The sequence below is a fragment of the Parambassis ranga genome, chromosome 19 (genome assembly GCF_900634625.1).
Source record: "Parambassis ranga chromosome 19, fParRan2.1, whole genome shotgun sequence".
Classification (NCBI taxonomy): Eukaryota; Metazoa; Chordata; class Actinopteri; family Ambassidae; genus Parambassis; species Parambassis ranga.
This window is the reverse complement of record NC_041039.1, coordinates 13,789,181-13,809,871: the sequence shown is the minus strand read 5'-3', so window position 1 is coordinate 13,809,871 and position 20,691 is coordinate 13,789,181. Positions and strand designations below refer to the sequence as shown.

Sequence of the window (20,691 nt, the reverse complement as noted above, 5' to 3'; positions counted from 1 at the left end):
ACACATTTTAGTTTGCTTTAGAAGTTTTTTTTCTAAGTTTTGATCGATTCCCAGATGCTATTGATGATTGGCTCTATAGATACAGCAACTTAGAACAGGTAGCTAAATAGACATTAAAACAGTATCAGGCACAAAATACAAAAGGTCTGTTGTAAGCTAATAAGTAGTTGTTCACTTCAAATCATTTTTGACTCCATGTCATTAGATAATGGAAAGAATGATGAAAAAAAAAATATGAGCTTATGTTCAGTGTCTAATAAAATGTTAGCAGCACATCTGCTGACTCCAATGATTCACGGTCCATCTCTTCCTCCTTGACGCCTCACATTCTGTGTTGGAAGATCTGATGGCAGCGGCTGTGTTGCTCTGGAGACAGACCTGAGGGCATTAATCATGAATGCCAGGCTCTCACTTTATCTGTGTGATCATTAGCCCATGCTTTAGCGTGATGATGACTCTCTAGAAATGAGCTCCTGGAGGCTGCTTCCATTATTCATACCTGCACGAGCACAGTCTGCCCCCTATTCTTGGAAATGGAACTTAATGAAGGGGCGGTGTGGAGGGGCGGCATATTTAGGCTCAGTGTTCTTGATATGTCACCGACATGGCGTGTCTGTATCGGTGATCTCATTCACCTTCCATGCTACATCCTTGGAGATGTGCATCACTGGTACCTGTATGCTCAATTAGACCCAAGGGGAGCGACAAGTGCTGCTCATTAGGTTACCAAAGGATGACTAGTACTCCATTTATAAGGCAAATCCTGTCATTTGATTGCCTAACCTTCTTTGTTTTTGCTTATATTTTTAAATCTTTATATAAATAGGGTCAACAACAGCATGCTTATGTTTTTCAGCATACAGGCTGGTAAATTTTAAAGTCAAGAAATAACTACTTTTCTGATGTGTGAATTGGTTCTTGAAAATCCAAATACCGGTAGTCCCACATTTATGAAGACAAAAAGTCTCTTTCTCTTACAGGTAGATGTTTTGGAAGACATTCAGGTCCACATGCCCCCAAAAGAGATAATTCCCAGGTGCATAAAATTAAATGCTCCTTATTTGTTCTCTTAAAGAGTAGTTTACATCTTCCAGGAAGATCTAAATCCTCATGAGAACACGGTTCTGCTCATCTGCTACAGGAGTACAGAAGTGCAGGTAATTAGCTGGCAATATGTGGATCAGTGTGTTTGTCAGTGCTTGATGAAACCTTGCACACATAATTAGTCTCTGAGGCCCTGACGGTCCAAACCTTTGCATGACTGCCACTATAAGGTGACTCTGGATCACTATAATGCGACTACTAAAATTATACTATTGAGTTTACAAAAAATGTGTGATATAAATATGTGAATAAATTCATTTTTTTGTTATATAAGAATAAATGCTAAATATTGGTAGGGACTATTTTGTCTTTCCAAAAGATTGGTTGTGACATGTCCCTTTGGTTCATACGCAAACCTACATCCTCGCCCTGGCAACCACAGGTGCTACTACAGTTCCCTCTGACCTATAGCTTTTACAGGATTCCATTTGTACATTCTGGCTTCCTCTGTTTGAAAAAGCTGTTATCACAAGAGAAGTTCAATGCAAGTGCAGCCTACGCAGAATCAGCTCTGGTGCTCTTTGAAAATTGTTCTTTCTCCTGAAGAGGCTGAGGATAACCTATTGGAGAGGGCAAAATCAATAGTTCTATACTGAATGGCAGAGGCCCCCACAGTCTGATCAATGAGCTTGGTGGTCATTTGGCTCCAGAGAATGGAATATTCCCACAGCAATATCAGCAGCCTTCCTCATCAATGTGTTAGTCAATATACTAACAAACTATTAATAATAAACTCCACACAGATGGTTCTGTAGTGAGTCAAAGCTGAGTGTTGATAAGACATCTGAGGACTCTCCCAGTGAAGAGCTTTGGACTGCCGCCGCTTTTTGATCATTTGTCCGACCTGCTCGTCTGATAATTGAACAGAGGATATTTTGGGTTCACAGGTCTCTTAATTAAAGGTGCTCAGTTCCCTGACAGATGAGACCATTATCTCTGTCTAGTGTGAATGAATCAGCTGCAGTCCATAATAACATAATGAGTCTGCTCCTTGGTTTGGTGGGTGTCAGACAGCATGTGCGAAGCTGCAGAATGTTCTGAGGATTGTCTCTTGAGGAACTCACTGTTGTTGAATTTTGGCCCTTATTTTGGCATTCTCTAGCTGATTTGTTTGCATCTCAGATGCTGTGGAAGGTGATGCTGATGAAACAAAACAGATTTGGTTGTACTGATAAGTCTGTGGCTGCAAAATGACTGCATCAGAAATGCATTAGATATCCATTATTAGTCCTTTTTATAGCCTGAAATGTGGCACTTTGGTATTTTTACAGTATCTTTCCTGATTGGGTAATTAGATGCTGTGAAAATGATTTCACACATCACATCTGCCTCTTTCTGTCAGTGAAATAATACACACAGCACATATATAAATATCTGCAGCAGCAGCAATGTGAGGCACTGCCACCTTGGCTGTGATTCAAACTCACCTCCTTGTCATTTCACTCTCAGCTGGAGCTCAAATCAAGGCCAATTTACAACAAAAGAGCAGCTATGAAGCCCTATTTATTATTCCCTCCGGCTTTTTGCTACTGGAGCCACAGACCTGTCCGCCTCCCTTCTCTTCCTCTCTCTCTCTCTCTCTTTTTCTCCCACTGGCCTTTGAATGCTTTTACAAAAAAAGCTCTCATCTCTGCTGCTGCTGTAATGATTAGTCTTTGTAATTTAGCCAACAAATACTGCAGCCTGGACAACAAAACAGTTCAGACATCAATCAAATATGTAAAGCATAACCGGTGTGAACCTTTAAAATGGAATGCAATCTAATTTCCTGTCCATGGTAATATTGGTCTGTAGTGTAACCTGCTGAATTGGATACCACTGAGGTAGATCTAATTCAACATCACTTACTGGCTACCACGTCCATGATCGCACACTTTTGCTTTAAAGCCCCAAATAAAATATCTTATTAATCTGCCCTTCTCTTTTTTTGTGTGTGTGCACATGACATGTTCTCTGTTGGCAGCCTGCTTGCTGCACAGTGTGACTCAGTCACAGCGTGCAGTGTGAGAAAGGTGCCTCTTTTGTTGATGCAGCTCTTCCTATCATTCATAACAACTTCCGTTTTCAGGGCGATCTGTGCCAGCTGTCGTTGGACGTGGATGCTGTCAGGTCGTCTGTGCACGTGAGTCCCGAACCATTAGCCTCGCCCAGTATAGAGATGGGATCTGGGGCAGCAATCCTGAAACAATGCAGTGTGGGTAATCGACCCAATCAAACCTTTTAGTCTGGAAAAAGAGACACGTGACTGTAATTAAGCTAAACAAAAAGAAAAAAAAAGGAAAGAAAAATGCCTGAGGGGGTAGATCTGTAGATTTGTTTTGATCTCCTAAACTTCCTGACAGATTGTTTTCTAGGTCACAGCACTCCTACATACTTCTGTGAATACAACATGTTCTTGCTCACATAACCTAATGTGTGAGAAAAAAAAGAGGATCTGGCAAGAGCTGAGTGAAAATGAAGCCACAGACGGTATCGTAGCGGTTTTACAAAGAAATGTTGAAATTCAAGGAAATGAAATTGACCCAAAACATCTTTCTGAGCAAACTTGTGGCATTTAACAGTTTTTACCTACAGGTGGCAGTGTTTATTGTCTGGAGTTAGGAGCTGGCAGGTAGTATTTGCCTGCTGCCAGTGTAAAATATATTTTCTTAGAAGCCAGCTCCAGGCAGCAGGAAAAGAAAATGTCTTGATTTACATAAAATTTTACTGGACAGCCAAATTCTCAGATATTTTACACATGTTGTACAGAAAGAGTACAAAGCTGTGCGTGGGACAAAAAAAGAAAAAAAATTATAAACATGTGAGTGGCAACACTTTCTGAGAAATGTGAAGTGATACTGGGTTTTTCTCTGTACTGCTATAAAAAGTGGACAATTTTACCTTGTAATGAAACTGACACCCTGCTTTAGAAACAATAAATCATATTATTCCCTCAGGAAGTCAGCTTCCTTTGAGCGTTTCCTGTCGTCTCAACCCTGTAATTGGCCCGACTGTTATATAAATCAGATAGCACCCTTCTGCTTGGAGTTCTTTGATGCATAATTGAGCCGGTTTAGGTGAGAGTTAAAAGGGGCTATTTTGTAGATTTGATGACTCGTGTCTTTAAAACGTGCCTTTGAGATTACAGCCATGTGGTCGCTCAGCATAAGGGTGGACTGAACAAAGACATTTACAGACGAAAAAAATCAGGCCTTGGGCTAATCCTGATGTAAAATTTATAATAAAAGAATCATTAGACATTTTTTGCATCAAACAAATATAACCACATTTATTTTGAAAGTATAAAATTTCACACTATAAAGGCCACTTTTCAGGGTAAATTGACAACCTTTCTGTAAGATTTACACAGACAAATACCGAGTCCCTCTCTGCTGGTCTAAACACACTGTCGGGTTCTGTGGCAAAATAAAATAGCAATTGTTCTACTCCACCACAGAAAGTAGTTGGCAAGATCTGAATAATTTAATCAATACAGGAAAATGGCAGGAGAGTGAGAATTCCTGATTTGTACATCCCACAGAGGAGCAGGTTTTTCCGAACAAAAAGGTTCTCTCTCTTTATTAAACCGGCTTACAGGCACAGCTTGACGTTACAGGCACTGTTTGCCTTCTACTGGGAGACTCAGAAATGAAATCTGCAGTTGACATTCTTTACAATGGCACCAGTCAGGCCACGAGAGCGCCCGCCCCCCCCCATGGAGAGATCCTCCTCCGTTTGTACGAGCAGGGCGACTTGCCCCGCAGACCTCGCTGTCAGAGGCCCGGTTTGGCTCACTGCAGATCTGGTGAGGTGTCCAGAGCATAGTGTTCACATTCCTACTCACACTAACCATGACGTGGTGCTCAGAGGTAGAACAGTTGTACCAAAAAGACTTATTTATAAAGAATACAAATGAGTAACAGTCACATCGATAAACTTAAGAGTGGAGTCATGGGGGGAGAGGCGAAGGTTGAAAGGAGGGGTGGGGGAAGGGGGCAACATCACATTTTACCCACATTTTCAGCACAACAATATGTAGACCACCGACATGTCTGTATATCTGAAAATACTTGCTCCAAACTTCTCCTGCAGTTCTTTTCCTTTTCGGGCCTAATGGCTGTTTCACAGATACTCAAGCTGTATTGTTACATCTACAAGCCAGTGGGAACAAATTCAGTTGTGAAAATACTTGCTCCGACACAGGAGCATGTAAAATCTATCCTTCCAACTCTCACACGCGCTATTTAAGAGTGCAAACAAAAGAAAAACACAAAGATAAGTCAACAAAAGGGAACTGAAGCAGACACTTGTCATGTCAGAGAGGGCACACTGCCATACAGAAAGTACAACATGTTCATCAACACTCCTTCCACACTGAAGAAGAGGAATCTGTGACATCCCTTTTGAAGGCTCCCATCTCTCCTGAAGGCTGGAATGAGCTAAGCAGGCTCCTGGCAGGGTGGGGCAAGGCAAGGCTTGAAGCTGGACAGCCAGCCCTCCAGGTGGACTAGGACCAGCTGCTGCCCATCAAACCCCCTGTCCCCTTGCGTGTGATGATGCTGTCTGTTGATTTAAGGAGCCTCTCTAGACAGGGTGCGTTGATTTTGCCCGGCGGGGGGCCTCTGGGCACCGAGTCTGTCTTAGTGTGGCTGTCCGTGCTGGAGGACACAGCGCTGTCCTGCGTTAGGTCTCTGTCTCTGGGTGGCAGCAGGTGCCTGGGACCAGCCTGGGCTTGCTCTGCCGTCGGGGAGCAGATGGGCGATGTGTGGAGCCACTTCAGGTTATTGGCGGAGTAGGCTCCAGGAGGAGTGAGGTCTGTGACCCTCAGGCCTTTGGTGCCCACTGAAGGATCACTGACGGTGATGGGGCTCGCTGCTGCAGCGGTGGTCACCGGAGAGAACTGTGGGGAAAAATGGAAATGCAGCTTAGGAATTTTTTATTCATACCATCTGCTGCTGGAAAACACTGTATGCCCCCCCAAAAAAACACAAAAACTCTAATTTGAACTGTGAGTCATACCTGTCTGTGTATTTGTTGCTACTTATCACCCCTATCACATTGCAAAAGGCAGTTGTAATCACTGTTTATATCAAAATAAAAATGTTAGCACCACTTTCCACCGTATTTGTGGTGGTTGAAAACAAATACGGAACAGAAAATACCTGTTTGTAGGAATGTGTGTCAGAGTTTGCCATAGGAATAAATCCTCACCAATTAAATGCAGAGGAATGTTCCAGACTATTCTGACCTTTCTTATCCCCCCCGCCCTCAGGGACACTCCTCCAAAATTACCTTTTCTCCTCTGTCATTGTTCTTAGTGAACCTGAGACCGCAGTAACACCTCAGTAAAAATAGCTTTTAATCCTCCTTTCCATGTCCCAGACTTGTGATTAAATAATAACAGATATTTTAGTCGCTCTTTCGCTGCGTTGACACCATATGCTCTTGGCAGGAGGCTGTGTCTAACTGAAGAGCTCTTACACAACAGATCTGCTTTTTTTTTTGCAATCTTCACCTTCAGTTTCTTGGTAGGAACGGCTTCCTCTGTCTGCGTGACGGCAACTTGGTCTTGGAGTTTTACATTAGGGAACCAGCTCTTCAGCATTTCCTCCATTTTAAGAATGATATTAATGTATTTCTCCCTGAAAAAAAGGAAAGAGGAGAAAAAAAGACACGTTTATTCAGCCTATCATGCATGTATTTGAGTAATCTAGAAACATCTTGCCAACCTTTTCTCTGAAATTTTATCTCTCCATCAAGCTCACACAGGAAACATGCAGTCCTGAACGGCACATTCACTCACTCAGCAAAGCCTGTGCTCCATGTGTGTGTGGGGGGAAATTGTCTTGAGTACCTTCCTCACATGTTCTGAGCTCACACGTGCCTCGGTGCATAATAGTTCCGCTCATCTCTAAATATAAACACCAAAGCCACAACGGCCTCCAGCAGTGTCACCGTGGAAATAAAGTAGCTGCTGCAGTTTTCACCGGAGGTGGCCATCGTCACTGTGCCATTAAGTCCCACCCGCCAGAACCAGATGGTGAGCAGGGATTAGTCTGGGTCATATGATCAGGACCTTCCTGCTACTATATTCCATGTGGAGCATGTTAAATTTATGTGAAAGATTATCCACAACAGTGACTGCTAAAAAAGTCACTTTGATCCTATCTACTATTGTGCTGCTGCAGGGGCTGCCAGCTGGCAGCAAAGAGCAGGCACAGGGAATGTCATGGGGGGGAGGGGTTTAGTCCACCTTCCAGCCTCTGCCCCGACTGTCTGCAGGGAGGCTGCCACACCCACTCTTTGTCTCCCTTATGAAGGCAGCAGCTGGTGGGTGAGGGCTTCAATTAGCCTGCCCCAGACATCTTATAACAGTATGCACCTTTACATCTGATGAAGTCAGTGTGTTGATGTCATTATTAGGTGCTGCTGTTTTATGAAATCATTGCGTTTACGCTCACTGCTTGAATTAACAGAAGACCGTCACTGCTTACAGCTTCTCAGATCTGACTGTAAGCCTTTATGTTTGACCTTTTAATGGAAGCTATTCATTTCAAAAAATGTGATGGACACTTTTTAAAATCATGCATAACAGTTATTTTTTTCTTATCAGACAAAGAAAAACATTTAAAAATGACCGTATTACATAGACTGCATCGTCTAAAGGGGTGATATCATAGTCCATTATAATGTCTGGCCAGTGGAGAGCTAATCAAGCAGACATAAGTGTGCTGCTCCCACCGTGGAGCCTGATTTGACATTTTTAACAAGATGGCCAGCTACCGAATGACCCAGCCTAGTCTGCGGTAAATTTATCCTGAATGTGTGGGGGTAGCGGCAACCTGCTCTGAGCCATGTGTCAGAAACGTAATGGAGACCACTTTGATGTTCTTTGACCACACTGAAATCAATCTGGCTTTAACTGGGTTCAGATTGAGAAAAAAATCAATTGATTACACAAGTCTGAAGTGAACTTTACCAGACCCACAGATAGCAATGAGCATTTCAAGCACTTGCGTGTTGGGGATTTGTATTGATTCTAATACTGGACTGAAACCACAGCAGAAAAGAGCCTTTAAGTAGCATGAGAGACAGGCTGGAGAGCAGATATTGTTTTTTGTGTGTGTACTGAATGTCTTTGTTAACAGTTTGTGGGTCACACTGAGGACACTTACCCCATGTAGGGGTTCTGCAGGACACCCATGATCCTCTGAATCCTGTCCATGGCCACACTCTCCTGGAAACTGCTGAGTCCTGGAAAAGAAGAGAGTTGCACATGAGCCACATGAACTGTGCTGACAGCAGGCCTGAGTCTGTGCAGCAGATGGAGTGTGGTGTGTGTGTGTGTGTGTGATTCAGGGAACAGACTCCTTGGCTGCCTCTGTGGTCAGGAAGTGTTGGGTCACTCAAGGTTTGGGTTTGACCAAGATTCCAAACTAAGCAGATTCAGAGCATGTCAGAACATGGTGCTATCTTCCAGAAACTCTTATAATGTCTATCTGTCATATCACAAACAGCAGCTGCTTCACTGGAGACAGAGTGTTCCCACTCACTTACCTCTGACAAACAGAGTTCAAGAGAAAGTCTCAAATGTGACATTTCTTGTTCTCATTGTGGGAAAATTACATTTTAAATGCTTTTTTAAAATTATTATAAAACAGCGAGGTGAACCTTTGACCAAAACTCCATTACAAAAAGCCGCCATACTCACACATACTCGTGGTTATGTGATAGTCCTACAATAATACATAGTTCAGAACACTTGCTCTCAATCCTCAAGGACACAACATTCACAAAGACTGGCACACCGTCTGCTCAGTCAATTGTTTTCCTCTCACAGAACCTCATCAAATGATGTTAAACAGGATTAAGATATATGAAGAGCTGACTTACTTTCTTTGTATCTCCCTGATCGAAGGCCGTTCAAGATTGCTGACAGTGGATTAATGTAGCATTGTAGCTCCATGCACTAGAAACAAAAACAGATTCATTGTGGGCAGGTGATAAAAAAACATATTCATGGCATTTAGACTGACACTAGATGACTCCATTCAATGATTGATAGAAAGGAGTCATGACTCCAGTTCTCCAGAAATGACAAATACTCCTCATACTCATTACAAGGCTGGGTCATCTTCACAGGAAATGTCATGCATGAGGCGGTGAGTAAAAGCAGCAGGGGGAGTCTATCTAGGTGACAGGGCATGTCTAGTGGTGCTGACACTGTAAACTACCTCCTGTGACAGAAACAGACATGAGTCACACAGGTGCTCACCTTCCTGCTGAATATTCGGTCTTTCTCTGACGTGTTGAGCTGCCTTTCTCTGCGCTCCTCCTCTGTGGAGCTGTGAGGTCTCTTCAGTGCTCTGCCGTTGGTTTTTTCTCCTCCTTGCTGCGTTTTACACAGTCCAGTAGCGCTGCCTCTGTCCCATTTCTCCATGCAGCCGGGAGATTCCCGGCTGGAGATCTCCCTGACCTCACTCCACATGCTGCCGCCTTCCTTCACCTCGCTGCTCCGGCGGTGGCAGCTGCTGTCAGACGGGCCAAGGCGCTGAGGGGCGCCGGGAGACGAAGGAGCCTCTGTCTGGCTGTGCTTTCTGGTACAGTCAGACTCATGTTCGCTCTCGTTTTCCTCATTGTCACTAGCCAGCCAGTCAATGGAGTTGTCTGAATCTGTAGCAGACATTCTCAGCTGCAGACTCTAACTAGCACTGACCATCACTGACCTAGGAAAGGAGAAAGTCATGGTTACTGTACTGGAAGGAAACCGAAAGGAGTAAAAGTCAGAAAAATCACAGACACAGCGTCCTTGAGCAAACACTGCAGCATGAAAATAATAAAAAAAAAACCAACCATCTCAGCCGAGCCGACATGAATAAAACCAGAGCAGCACACTGAGCAGATGGTGGCAGTGAGACCACAGTTGTTGAGACCACAACGACCTGTTTGTTTTGCAGATGCAACACCTGAGCCAGTAAACACAGGCTAGCCACCAACACCAAACAATCCGGCTCTACCCTCAAATACTCAGGGGCCTTAATCTTTGTCTCTGCACATTACTGTCATTCCAACCGTCCACATCATGACGTCACACACAAACAAAAACTCTGCATTTTACAATCCTGACCAGTGTTTTTCCCCCTCTGACTCGGGCCCTATCAGCTGGCCTGCCAGCTGCTGCCACCATATCCATTCATAAACATTGTTAGCTTGTTTATTCAGTGAGGGCAGGGGTCTGCCACCATGGCGACCGTTGCCTCAATAGACTGCCGCCCTCCCATCCACACAAGTGACACTTGTGGGTTTACAAAATGGGAGACTAGCACTGTTTGTTCACAATAGAAGAATGCCTCGTGAATAAAAAAAACTCTCCTCTACCAAACGCTCTCCATGGATGCTTAATGGCTTGTGGGATCTTCTGCGTGTTTCCTCAGCGATTAGTGCATAAAGGAAGTGAGAACGGCATTTTCAGCTCGGGGATTTATTTTTGGTGTTTGAATGGTTACCGCCTGGCATGCCTGTCATTTCCTGTAAAAATTTGAGGGTAGAAGAGTTAATTGCTCCCCAGTTCTTTGTCTCAGGATGACCACCTTCTGATCTTATTGTTACAGAGAAGGGTGGAGCAGAGATTTACTGAGCAAAAACACAGGAGACAACAAATGTAATGATAGATTTCAGGTTTTCACTGTGCCTCACAGACCACGGTTTGGTCAAATGTATTCTAAATCTGACTATGTTGTGTCTTTAACATGAGAAAATTTGATAGCACACACTTGCAGGTAAATAATGTAGATCAGAAATGACCTTATATAATTCTAAGCTGCTGCAATAAAGTGTCAACTATCAAACTTTTGTGTTATATAATGCAGCATTGCACCTCATTAGTTCTTATCATAAGCATATTTATATCGTTTTCAACAAAAAAACAAGCCATCCTCTCTCCTTTTAATTAAAACACCACATGAACACAGCATGTCATTCAAATAAAGCAACAAACATATGCAAGACTCCAAATTTCCACTTTCCCTGAGCCTTTGAATGCACCTCACAGGCCTACTACAGCTACAAATATATATATATATAAAATCTATGCCGCAGCTGTTTTTAACCAAAGAAAACTGTGTCATGTAAAACCATATAAAATGCCTTCATGGTCTCCATCTACCTGTGTAGGTGGGGCACTTACACAAGAAAATCACAGGCAAACGTGATCTAACAGCAGCGGAAAGGATAAAAACGCTGAGGTGATTGATCCGCATAAATGCAGGTTGCAGTTCAGCTGGTAACAGACACAAAAGACTTCCTCATCAGTCAGTAAAACATTTGGCAAGATACACAGCTAGATTACATAAAACCAGCAGCGCAGACAGGCTGAATAAACTGTCCCACAGTGTTAGTCCTTCACTATACATTACTGACATATGATTCGGATCATGATTTAAAATTCCGCTGGATGTTTTCAATGATCGGATCGCCTCCACACAGCCAGATCTCAGGGCGGTGTGGGGGTTCGGGCTGCCTACCTTCCCAGGATGGAGCGGCTGTTCGTACTCTCCCTTTGTTCAGCGGTAAAATCCACCGAGACCGTCGGGTAGCAGAGCAGCTGATGTGCTGGACGTGCGGCGTGTGAGCGGTAAGGGAGCAGCAACAGCCAGTGATCGGCCCGTGTCGCTTCTCCCAAGGCAACGTGTCTGAGAGGGCGGGATTAACGAGGACCGGCGCTCCCATTTGCTCCTGGAGCGCGCCCGACTGACGAATCGTCTTCTGCGCTCGGTGCAGCTGCGGAGCAATAGGCGAGGCCGGTTTACATATGCAAATGACATGGAAATGACACAAACACGTGGACACGCGGATCGGTTTCATTTCAGCAGCTGGGCGAAAAGTCAATCCAGGGCTAACTTTGGTCATTCTACAAGCATTCTTCCTCGTTATATCATCTGGATGGTGATGCCTGACTGGAGGCATGTCAGTAAACTGAGCGCAGTCTGAGGGTAAAGGCGTAGTCAGCACTTTCAGCACTGTGGGAGAGTTGCTCAAGGACACTTCAGCATTTAAACAAAGACTGGAGACAATTAGTGCCCCTACACTCTCTCATAGAAGTCATTTAGCTGTGATTAACTAAATGAAAAGCATCACATCATCATGACAGCGTGGCTCTAAATGAACAGACAGACATCATTGCACCACTTTTTGTGGATTCCTTGTAAAATATGTGATTTTTTTCCCCCAGTTACACAAGTTAGCATTCACACTGCAAGCTGCCATACTTGTGAACACACATCCACACATATAGAGAAGTGATCTGTGATGTGAAACACAGCATAGATCTGCCGTTGTTCTCCCAGAGGCTCCACTATACACTCCTATTTGTTGTAGCCTACTCCGTCTTCATGGCTGTTCCTCTCTTTAAACATCACTGCTGGGATGCCAGAGTAGGAACATCTCCACAGAGACAACACATATTAAAAATCTTGTATACTGTAATATACACAGCTCTATAGGCTTAATCAGCACGGTGCCACCTCATTCTGCAAAGGGCTGAATGTAAGACACGTGCTAGTTTTAATCACTACTAATGCTTCACAGTCTGCTCTTTTACCTACTATTATGATACTTAAAAAAGGACATTTTTTGGCTGCGACTCAGACAAAAATGTCCGGGTTGTCCACTGATTGCAGGTTTGGCTGTTGCCTTGTGAGTGTTTGTGTTAATGAGACATTGTAAAACACTTTGCAAGACCACTGTGGTTATATGAGACTATGTACAAAGTGTAGATCATTTCCCCTGATTCTACTGGAGAAAACAACCTAAAAATTGCTGTGACTGACTAAATGATTATGTCTGGTCAAAAATTGTTTTAGAATTTAGAAGTATAATTGGCTCATCCTGTATGAACCACTGACAAGCACACTGTGTTCAATGTGCATCCTTTTTTTGTTGTTTTTTTAGGCAGAGTGACGGTAAAGAAATGACTCACAGGACCTCTGTTTGACTGCCGGAGAGAGGGGTGGGATTAGGAGCACTCTGTCAGAGGCCAGACGAGAATCCTGAGCCTGGAGCCAGTGAGTCACGAACCCTCTCACAGTGGACGGGATCACGTGCACCAGGGAGACACCCACTCAAAAGGCACAGCCAGCCAGCCAGCCAGCCAGCCAGCCTCCTCTGCCCGCCTCCCACGATTGACAATGAGGATGAAGAGGATTTAAAACAACACATTTCATTCTCTTCTATCACCAGAGTGCCCATGTTGAAAAGCTCTGTGATGTGAGATGTTTACAGAGCCAAAGACACTGCCCAAACACTTCTAACAACTGGGTGCAAATCTATTTGACATGAAATGCAGATGTACTTCTTGGACTGTCTTCTGTGCTCTCTATAATGAGCTTGTACCATGATAATTAGATTGTATGAGCACTTGTGGTTGAGTGATCATAGAGGAGCACATGTGCCTACTTTTGTTTTATGTGCTGCTGTCAAAATGAAGAACAGGACAGAACAAGGGCACGGGCAGTGCTGTGTCTGACCTGCTGCTGTGCCTTTAATGACATCCTGCTGTGAAGAATGCACTCCACAGACACCAGAGCACCCATAAAAACCGGTCGAGGTGACATGCTTGCTGGTGCACAGAGCCACACATGTTGAATTTTAATAGTCCTGTAAGCAGCAGCAATCATTTAAACGGTCTCCTGTCGATCCGCTCCCCGGGCTCGGATCCTCTTGTGACCTCAGACTTTGTGACGACCGAGAACTTCCTACAGCTTTCCAGCAAACTCTCATTTCCCTTTTTTGTCTTCAAGGCTTCCATGTCCCTGTGGAATACATCACAACACTTCAAAGCACAGGAAACAGACATCTACATTTGTTGTTGGATCAAAGAGATATTTTGGGCACACGCATGCTGCATTTTAAACTGAGAAATCCACACAGATCCGCTACAGCATTAAAAATGCCTGCCTGATATTGTGTAGGCCGCCACAACAGCCCTGATACACATGGACTCGACAGGAGCTCAGAAGGTGGATGGTACAAAAGATCCACCTCTTTTATAGGAACCAGTCAGGGCGTGTAAGTAGAACTTTCTTTAAATCATCAGTGTCCACAGGCTGACCTTCTTCTCCTCCTGCTGCTGTGTGTTCCCTCAGGTAAACCACATTCACACACCCAGCCGCCTGTATAAAGGGAAAGAAATCATGATTTATATGACTAGACCACCCCTGTCTATCGCTCCATTGCCTTAGTTGTAAGTGCTTTCATAGTGGACAGTGGTCAACATGGACAACATAGTCTGAAACCACAGGTGGGGAGCACTGTTGTTGTAGTAGTCACTCCACCAACTCGAAAAAAGATGCTGACGCCATTTAACACCCAAATGACAAAATATCACCATGCAATCTAAAAGCATACTATTAAATGCACTGCATTGACTTCATAGGCTTATAGGCCTTGGTTGCCATGTGATCATGTTGCTGGTTAGCCAGTTATCCTGTTTTGTAGCTGCTCTGGTCCAGTCTCTCCATCGATTCATCTTCCGGCACATCAACACAAAAACTGTGTTCTCTCTCGCTGCCTGTATAAATATAACAGTAAATCTTATTTACTTCACTTGTCAGCTGTTTCAGATTTTGTGGTTCTTAATATTGATTTGCTTGATTTCTCAGAATTAACCACAGTTTGTCTCAAATGTTCCAGGAAATCTGTTTGTGTGATCTCCAGGAATGTTTAGGTATTTCCAATAACCTAGCTCCACACTCAGCAGCGCTGCGATTTTGCAATTTGTCATTGGCATAAAGAACATCAGCAGCAATTTGCAGTCTCCAACACAAAGGGAACTCTTTTATCTGTGCATTCTCCTGTCAGGATCCAAGATGAGTCACACAAAACACAAACTGGCACTGCGATTTTCAATTTGTCAGAGAGGCTGGCTGAGTCTGTTTCCCATGGAGAATGGATGTCTCCCGCTCTCATTCATAAAAAAAAAACAAAAAAAAAACCCAATCAGAGACTCACACCCACTTTATTATAGGGCACACTCTGAACATCTGTCCCTGGATCCAACCCTCCCTGGTAGAGAAATGCAGCACGTGTGCGTAGGAGAACATCAGTGACACACCTCACCCTATGGACTAAAATAAGTTTGGAAGCCCGTCGGCCTTCTGAGCCTTTCATACACGTGTTTACAATTCACAGTATTGCTAAATCTGTTTCTGCTTTTAGACTGGGTGAAGTGTCTGATGCAATTGCTTGCCATTAGAAACATTTATTGCCATGTGAAGCAAGAAGACCCTTGTATTGGTCTTTGAATGTGTTCTTACCTGCAAGTATGCTGCAAGCTGATATGTACGCACATGGCAGAGTGTTTGGGTGCTGCTGGCAGGGTAACATGCTTGTGTGTGTCTTGTATTACTAGCATCTATCCCCTGCAATGAGCTGCGCCTGTGACTCAGCTCGGTGTACGCTGGCTCTGAGCCACAGACTGTCCTGCACCCAAATCTGTACCTATGGTGACGCTTGTGTGTGCGCAGTTTGTTTCTAAATTGAGACACCAATCAGCAGGCTTTGTGCACAGTATGATCACTCACCACTAATAGCAGGAGAGTTACCCAGGCACAGGTTTTTGTTTTGTGCTCAGAGGGGAGGAGAAGACCGACAGGAATGTAATCGTAACTGTGTTAACGACAACTAAAGCTGCTGCAGGGAGCACAGATGTAAACGTGAGCCATGACAGCATGCCTCGGATGTTAAAGACTCTCGCTGTAATGACACAACTGATGTTGTTGTATGGAATATTCCAGCCTTGCAGCAATAGCCTTGTAATAACATGATTACATAATGTGTTTTTTCTGTAACTTCTACAAACCCTTAGACCAGCTGCTTCAAGTCACCTGACATCTTTTAGAATAAACTGAGCATATCTCCCTCTGCAAAGAATTTAAACCTCATTTTGAACTGTTTTAAAACTAAGACATTAAGTTCACCAGTGAGGACATTTCAAACATTTAATATACATCTTCACAGATGTTCCACATGAGAGTAAAAGGAAATCCTGATATCTGAATTTGAGACCCACTATTGTTAATCTCTGTTCGAAAACGTGCCTCCCACCTCTCACCAGTGAAGCTTACTCCTCCAGATATGTCATCCTGTTACAGTAAATGCTAGTTCCCCAAGTTAACCCCTCCCACACACAAGAAATGTGACTGCATGTAGCGTAGGCATGCTGCAGCAGTGTGTGTGTGTAAGTGGGGGGGTGTGCCAGTTGTATGCTCAGCCAATCGCATTGACAATTGTTGTTGGAGGTTATGTAGTCAGAGGAGAAGTGATACTGTGGGTGCATTTTTTGTGACTTTAAAGGGTTGGACTTCCGGCACCCCGTCATGTACCCTCCCCCTCTCTCTTTGCGCCGTCTTCCCGGTCCAACTTCACTCAGTCACATGTGCTTCACCCAGAGAGAGAGCTCCCAGACCATTTTCCACACAAGACAGTTCACATGCAGGCTGTAGAGAATGTCTGGCAGGGAATCACTGTCAAATCTTTTATGGCTCTGTGTGTGTGTGTGTGCATGTGTGTGTGTTTATACTCTCTCTAATGTCTGAACGGCTGCCAGAGCAGCTCAAGCGACAGTGGGATATCTATCTGCAGGGCTGAATGTTACATGTGACTGGGGTATATTTTAACTAGGTTATGTAAGTGCTCCAGCCTGCGCTCTCCACGCACAGATGAGGAAGGCTACGCATGATGCAGAGGACTGTGAGCTCACAACAAGCATTGCGTTTGCAGCACATTGAATAATTCCTACACCAGGCTGGAACTCAGAGCAGTACACACTTCACAGAAACAGGCTTGCCAGTGTTGTTTTCCACTTCGAAAAGGCCTTTTAAGACCGTCTCTTGTGATTCATAGTTATTGCAGCTTATCTTTGCCATCAGCAAATGTGTTTCTATTGATTCCAGATGATGTAACATTGTGAGTTAGTAGCAGCAGTATAATATGATCTTAATGTGAAGGCTAGTGTTATGTAAGAGGATTTATGAAATTTTAAAAAGCAGGAGTTAAGTAAAACCTGACAAATGCAGATCTGCTCACACTTTTCCATCATGCTTAATGAATCTGAGGTTTGTAATCATATGGACATATATATAACATGTAGATGTGATATGGGGACTTCTCGACCAAATCTTTATCTGAGGCTCCCTGTGGGGAGTTGATTAGATGGTTGACAACAGGCGAGCTGCCAAATTTATGTCCAATGTAGAGCTACCCACGCTCCCTCTGCTACCACTTTTATGGGATCATCATGTGGGCGTTTTAGTGTGAGATCCTATCTAGAAGTAATGTGATATGGGCTGATAATTTAGTAGGCAACCATCCAGCCTCACTAGGAGAGGAGCTGGTGATCGTGGCTCTTTCACAGCAATGTGTTTTGACATTAGACTCCATCACAGGCTGCAGCAGCACAGACATGTGTCCATTCTGAGAACTGGCAAGGTAACAGTGACGCACATGTAGTTACCTGAAATATTCCTCACTCAGTTCTGTCTGTGTGCTTCTGCTGATTGTTTTTGTGGGGGAAGTTATTCTATAAATATTGTTCCAGCTGCTACTCTTTACTCTTACAAGTCAATATGTGGCTCATGCTGTTTATAAAATTCACATTTAATAAATGTTAGTTTTAAAGTTAGAGAATTAACAGCTATGGTGTTGTGGACAAGTTGTGTTGCCTTGGAGAGTTTAGTATGCTAATCTGCTACCTCCACATGGGTTAGGTGGCCAGTGTTCTGTCTGGTTTGGCCTATTTTGTAGACACCAAGATCCATTTCTAATATAGAAATGATCAAATAAAAAACACCTGTATGATGATATGCTCACTAAACTATGATGTGATTATGGCTTCCTGCATGGCCCAAGCTTCTATTAAGCTAAACCAATGACTGGTCTTTGGATATTATATTGCACGACATCTGAGAGTTTAGATCTTTGTGCAGCTCTGTGTATCAAGGTGCCTGGTGTGTTAACATCAACTTTCTGTTAGATTCTAGCCTCTTGATTCAAAATTGCTACTTTCATACATCTCAATAAATGTAGGTGCAACCATAGTAACCCCTTTAAGAGAAAGGTAGCATCCTCTTTTCCTCCTTCAATCAGATAATCGCTTAGGAGAGTTCAAACTGTTGTCGTGTAATGTCAGTCAGTGGAAAAGCTAATCGATAACAGTTTTACTTGCTTCATTATGTAACAAGTGGAACAGCATGATAAGACATGAAGAATGTGTTAAGAGCTAACATCTTATTATGTAAAGCATTAAAGGGAACATTATGTCCTTAAGAGTCCTGAGCATGTCATTCAAAGTAAATATATCATTTGGTTATTATATAATTTTCCACCTGTGTGTTGCTGGGTCGTACTGTCACTAATAATTGTCACAGCATGAGCCGATGTGGAGTCGCTGTGCCCCTTATCCCAAAGGCAGCATGTCAATATCACCCTGAGATCCCTCAAATAGTCACAACTCTGCTGCTGTAGCTGAGTAGCAGACGTGCATTAGTCACTCATTCAGGCTTACTTTACAGTGCGGTTAAAGAGTCAGACCTCAGAAATTTCCACCCTGAACAGATCTTTAATAGCGGGGGTTGTTTGTGGCTAACACGTGTCCTTGGCCCTGCCCCAGGTGTGAGGTTTCTGCCTTCCTCACCAATAGGAGCAGCCAAGCTTCAACGTGGGCTTTATGTATTTTTTTTTTATTATGCTGCTGCTGCTGCTGCTGCTGCACTTGCATAACATTTGTGAGGCCCACATTAGGACTACAGCTCTTTTGTTTGGATGTCATCCCAAGCTTTTACTGTGAAAAAAGTACCTGGCATTTCTCCAGCTTCCTTTTTTCTGAGGAGGAGTAGTGCTGAGAGGGCCACAGTGAGGAGTCAGCTTCTCCTCCTTCACCATTACGATGGTACAGTAAGTGATGACTGTACCATATACTTAGCCACAGGGTACCTACAGGACCTGCTCCTATGCATAAGCAGAAATGAGTGTAACAGCTTTCATATGCCAACTAAATGCATTTACAGTAAAGACATTTAACATGTGCGGTAAAGATGAAAGCCATGGGAAGGTATTTATCAGAGGAACGTGAATAAGATTGAGTTATTGCAACAAGACAGGTCTGATTTGTGTTAGCAGTTTGCAAGGCTCTCAGGAGAGCAGCCTGAAAGAGGGCGAGGCTGGATAAGTTGAGTGGGAGGACAGGTTTCAAAGTGTGGTCGCTCTAGAAAGTACATGTGGAAGAAGCGTGAGGGCACCTGAGGGACTGAGGGTCTGACTGCTGCTGCTGCTGCTGCTGCTAGTGCTGTGTCCAGAATTGCCCCGCTGCAGCAGCTCCGTGCTTATTCTGGCATACACGTGACACTGGCTCTCTCCCCTGCCCCCAACTTTCACTCACACATACCTCCTATCACTCTATATACAGTACACTAATCCTTTTCCTGCTCCCTCACTGCCCTTTTCTCACATTTTTTACACCGTCTCTCCTTATTCCTTCAGTGATGTTTCCGTCAGCCTTTTTTTTTTTGTCACAGCCCATCTCTTTCTTGTGGCATCCTGCCTTGCCCACAAGAGCACACATGTACAGTAGCATCCTTCCTCCACGTGAACTCTTAACGTGATAACTTCTTTAAAAAAAGGCCTGGGCTCTTGTAATGCAACATTAAATAGGGGTGTGGAAACCCAGCTTGCAAAGGAATGCATCATCCCCAACTGTTTTTGCACTGCCAAATTTTATAAACTGTTTTATAAAGAAAAAAAGTGAGAATCCTCTTCAGTTAAATGAAGCCGTCATGAAGCTGATGAAGTGAACGGATGTGATGTGAGCTGCAGGGTGCCACAGTTTTTTTTTCCTCTTTCTGTCAGTACAGTATGTGCCTCAGAAAGCAACTACACTCAAGAAAAAGAAAGTGCTGGATGATTCAGGCTGCAATTTTGAGCTGCCACTGGCTGCATAGCTAATATGATGACATTTGTCTGTCATCTCTATTTAGACTACATTTCCAGTACTCTGACCCAATATTTTGTTAATAAACTACTCAGAAATTGGGGTTTTTAATCATTATATATCCATGGTAACAGTATGCACTGTGCCATTATGCTGCAATCATCCATACAGTGGATTTAGATTATATACCCAACTAATTAATATAAAATTAAAGGATAATTCCAGGATTTTGAACCAATGTATTTGTAAACGATAAAAAAATTGTTGCTATTTGTCCACTGCCAGAGCACAAGGTTACCATGGAACCGGCACAATGTAATCTACATCAAATTATGTACATTAAACTGCCCAAGACAGTGTAATTGTTATTTTAAGTGACAAGTGTCTACCATGTGACAGAAGACTCGAGGAGAAGACTATAATCTCGTGGGAGTTGAATCTCTGCAGGGAGACAATAGAGAGAACCAGAGCACACACTGCTACAGGATTTACTGTTTAAAATAGTGCAATGGTATTAAAAAAAAGCATGTGCATTTTAAAAGTCATTCTTAAAGCAGCAGCAAGAGAAATCCTGTTGCAGGCAGAGCAGAGGTGAAGATATTGGCTAAAATTATTTTGGCGACCCA

General features: G+C 43.5%; 1 protein-coding gene across 1 annotated transcript; it reads right to left on the bottom strand.

Annotated features, from left to right (window-relative positions):
* Positions 1-4,343: 4,343 nt before the first annotated feature.
* Positions 4,344-11,761, bottom strand: ciartb (circadian associated repressor of transcription b). Its single transcript, XM_028431344.1, has 6 exons — positions 11,607-11,761; positions 9,359-9,809; positions 8,977-9,052; positions 8,259-8,337; positions 6,599-6,725; positions 4,344-5,983 (listed from the first exon to the last, which is right to left on the bottom strand). Exons 2-6 carry the CDS (start codon positions 9,767-9,769, stop codon positions 5,591-5,593), a joined length of 1,086 nt encoding a protein of 361 aa, XP_028287145.1. The 5' UTR covers positions 9,770-9,809; positions 11,607-11,761; the 3' UTR covers positions 4,344-5,590.
* Between the last annotated feature and the right edge of the window lie 8,930 nt (positions 11,762-20,691).